General features: G+C 41.6%; 1 protein-coding gene across 1 annotated transcript; it reads right to left on the bottom strand.

Annotated features, from left to right (window-relative positions):
* Positions 1-589: 589 nt before the first annotated feature.
* LOC105090917 (olfactory receptor 2A7) lies at positions 590-1,579 on the bottom strand. The gene has a single exon (XM_010982334.3). It carries the CDS (start codon positions 1,577-1,579, stop codon positions 632-634), a length of 948 nt encoding a protein of 315 aa, XP_010980636.3. The 3' UTR covers positions 590-631.
* Positions 1,580-1,886: the final 307 nt, after the last annotated feature.

The following is a 1,886-nucleotide window of genomic DNA, read 5'->3' as shown; positions in this document are numbered from 1 at the left end:
TGGGAGGAGATTTTCACCCAATTGTTAGGAGATTCTAGTCCCCCCTACAAATATCACTTCACTAAAATACAGCTCAGTTATTTAGTGACATGAGGGCTTCTGCATCCTAAATTGATTCTCTTTTAATAGTACTAAGTGAAAAAGGACCTGTATTAAATCCCTGAACTCTATTTTATATGATCTTCATTGTTTTCTCTTAAATTGTTCGTCTTCAGAACTTGTTAAATCCCTGATTCAGCTATAGCCAGGTCACTGATCTGGGAATCTGGAGGTCATCTTGTACCCACCAATTTGAACGTATTTTCTTTTCCAGTGCTCAAGCACTCAATCTCATGTTCATTTAGTAACAAAAAAGATGAATATCCATGCCAGTTCTTGGCTAGGTCTTGTAAACTGGTGATATAGAAATGAATCAGATATGGGACTTGCATTCATGGAGTCCACTGTCTGGTATCTTTGTGCTTCAGGGACACCCACTGTCATAGCCCTTCATGTATTCTGATACATAATCTCACTGAATCTAACCTATTAATACATCATGTGTACCCATTGGATGTTGGAAATAATTTGGATGGAGAAGTCATGTAGGCTGTGTCCTGGGTTTGTTGCTGGTGCTCATGCTTCTGTGACTTCATTCTGGTGCATTGCCCCAGCCTGTCACTTTGAGGAAAGCCCTCTTCACATCTCTGTTCCGAAGACTATAGATAATGGGGTTGAGGAAGGCAGAGATGACATTGTAGAATAAAGCTAGTTTCTTGTCCTCTTCTGGGGAGGCCTCAGAGCCAGGTCTCATGTACATAACCATACATGGAATAGAGAACATAGTGACAACGGTGATGTGGGAGGCACAGGTGGAAAAGGCCTTGAGTTGCCCTTGGGATGAGCGGATTCTCAAGATGGCAGCAAATATTTTGATGTAGACAATGATGATAAGGGAGAGTGGGACCAACAGAAGGATGAAGCCCAAGATGAAGTCCACCTGGTCATTGAGAGTTGTGTCTGCACAGGCTAACTTCAAGACTGCAGGTACTTCACAGAAGAAGTGATTTATCTCATTGGGTCCACAATAGGGAAGAATCATAGCAGAGACAGTGTATATTAGGGCACAACTAATACCCCAGAATCCACAGAAGGCCACCATTGACCCACACATCAAAGGGCTCATGATGACTTTATACCTCAGGGGATGGCAAATAGCCACATACCTGTCATAAGCCATGATTGCGAAAAGCCAAGACTCAGTGATTCCTAGCATCAGGAAGATGTACATCTGGGCCACACATCCAATGTAGGAAATGGTCTTTTTCTTGCAAACCAGATGCACCAGCATCTGGGGCACTGTGGTAGTGACATAGCCCGTATCCAGAATAGATAGGACACTAAGAAAAAAATACATCGGTGTGTGGAGGTGGGAGTCCATGCATATCAAGGTGATAATGAGCCCATTGCCCAGAAGGGTGGTGAGGTAGAGGAAAAGGAAGACGTTGAATAGAATAACATTTATCTTTGTATTACGAGAGAATCCTAAAAGAATGAACTCAGTAAGGGAGCTGTGGTTTCCCAAGAGGAAGTCCTGCATCCTTCTCCTGGTGTAGACAAATAACAGAACCATGACTCATAAGGTGAAATTTCCAGATTCAAATCCTGCTGCTGCTACTCATTTATTAAGAGGGCCAATTATCAGTGGCAACGTGAGTGCATATTTGGACACCTGCAAAGCTGAGAACCAGAGTTTTTAAAGATTTTCCACTTGATATGAAACAGCATATTAATATTGTTTTATTTAATCTCAGTTTATCCTGAGATCCCAAATAACAAATTCCACATTTCAAAATGTAGAATATGTAAAAGGAGCATCTAAAACTGTTTCTTGTACTTCATGAACA

The sequence above is a fragment of the Camelus dromedarius genome, chromosome 14 (genome assembly GCF_036321535.1).
Source record: "Camelus dromedarius isolate mCamDro1 chromosome 14, mCamDro1.pat, whole genome shotgun sequence".
Taxonomy (NCBI): Eukaryota; Metazoa; Chordata; class Mammalia; order Artiodactyla; family Camelidae; genus Camelus; species Camelus dromedarius.
Note: the sequence above shows the minus strand (reverse complement) of the source record. Positions and strands in the feature narration are given on the sequence as shown.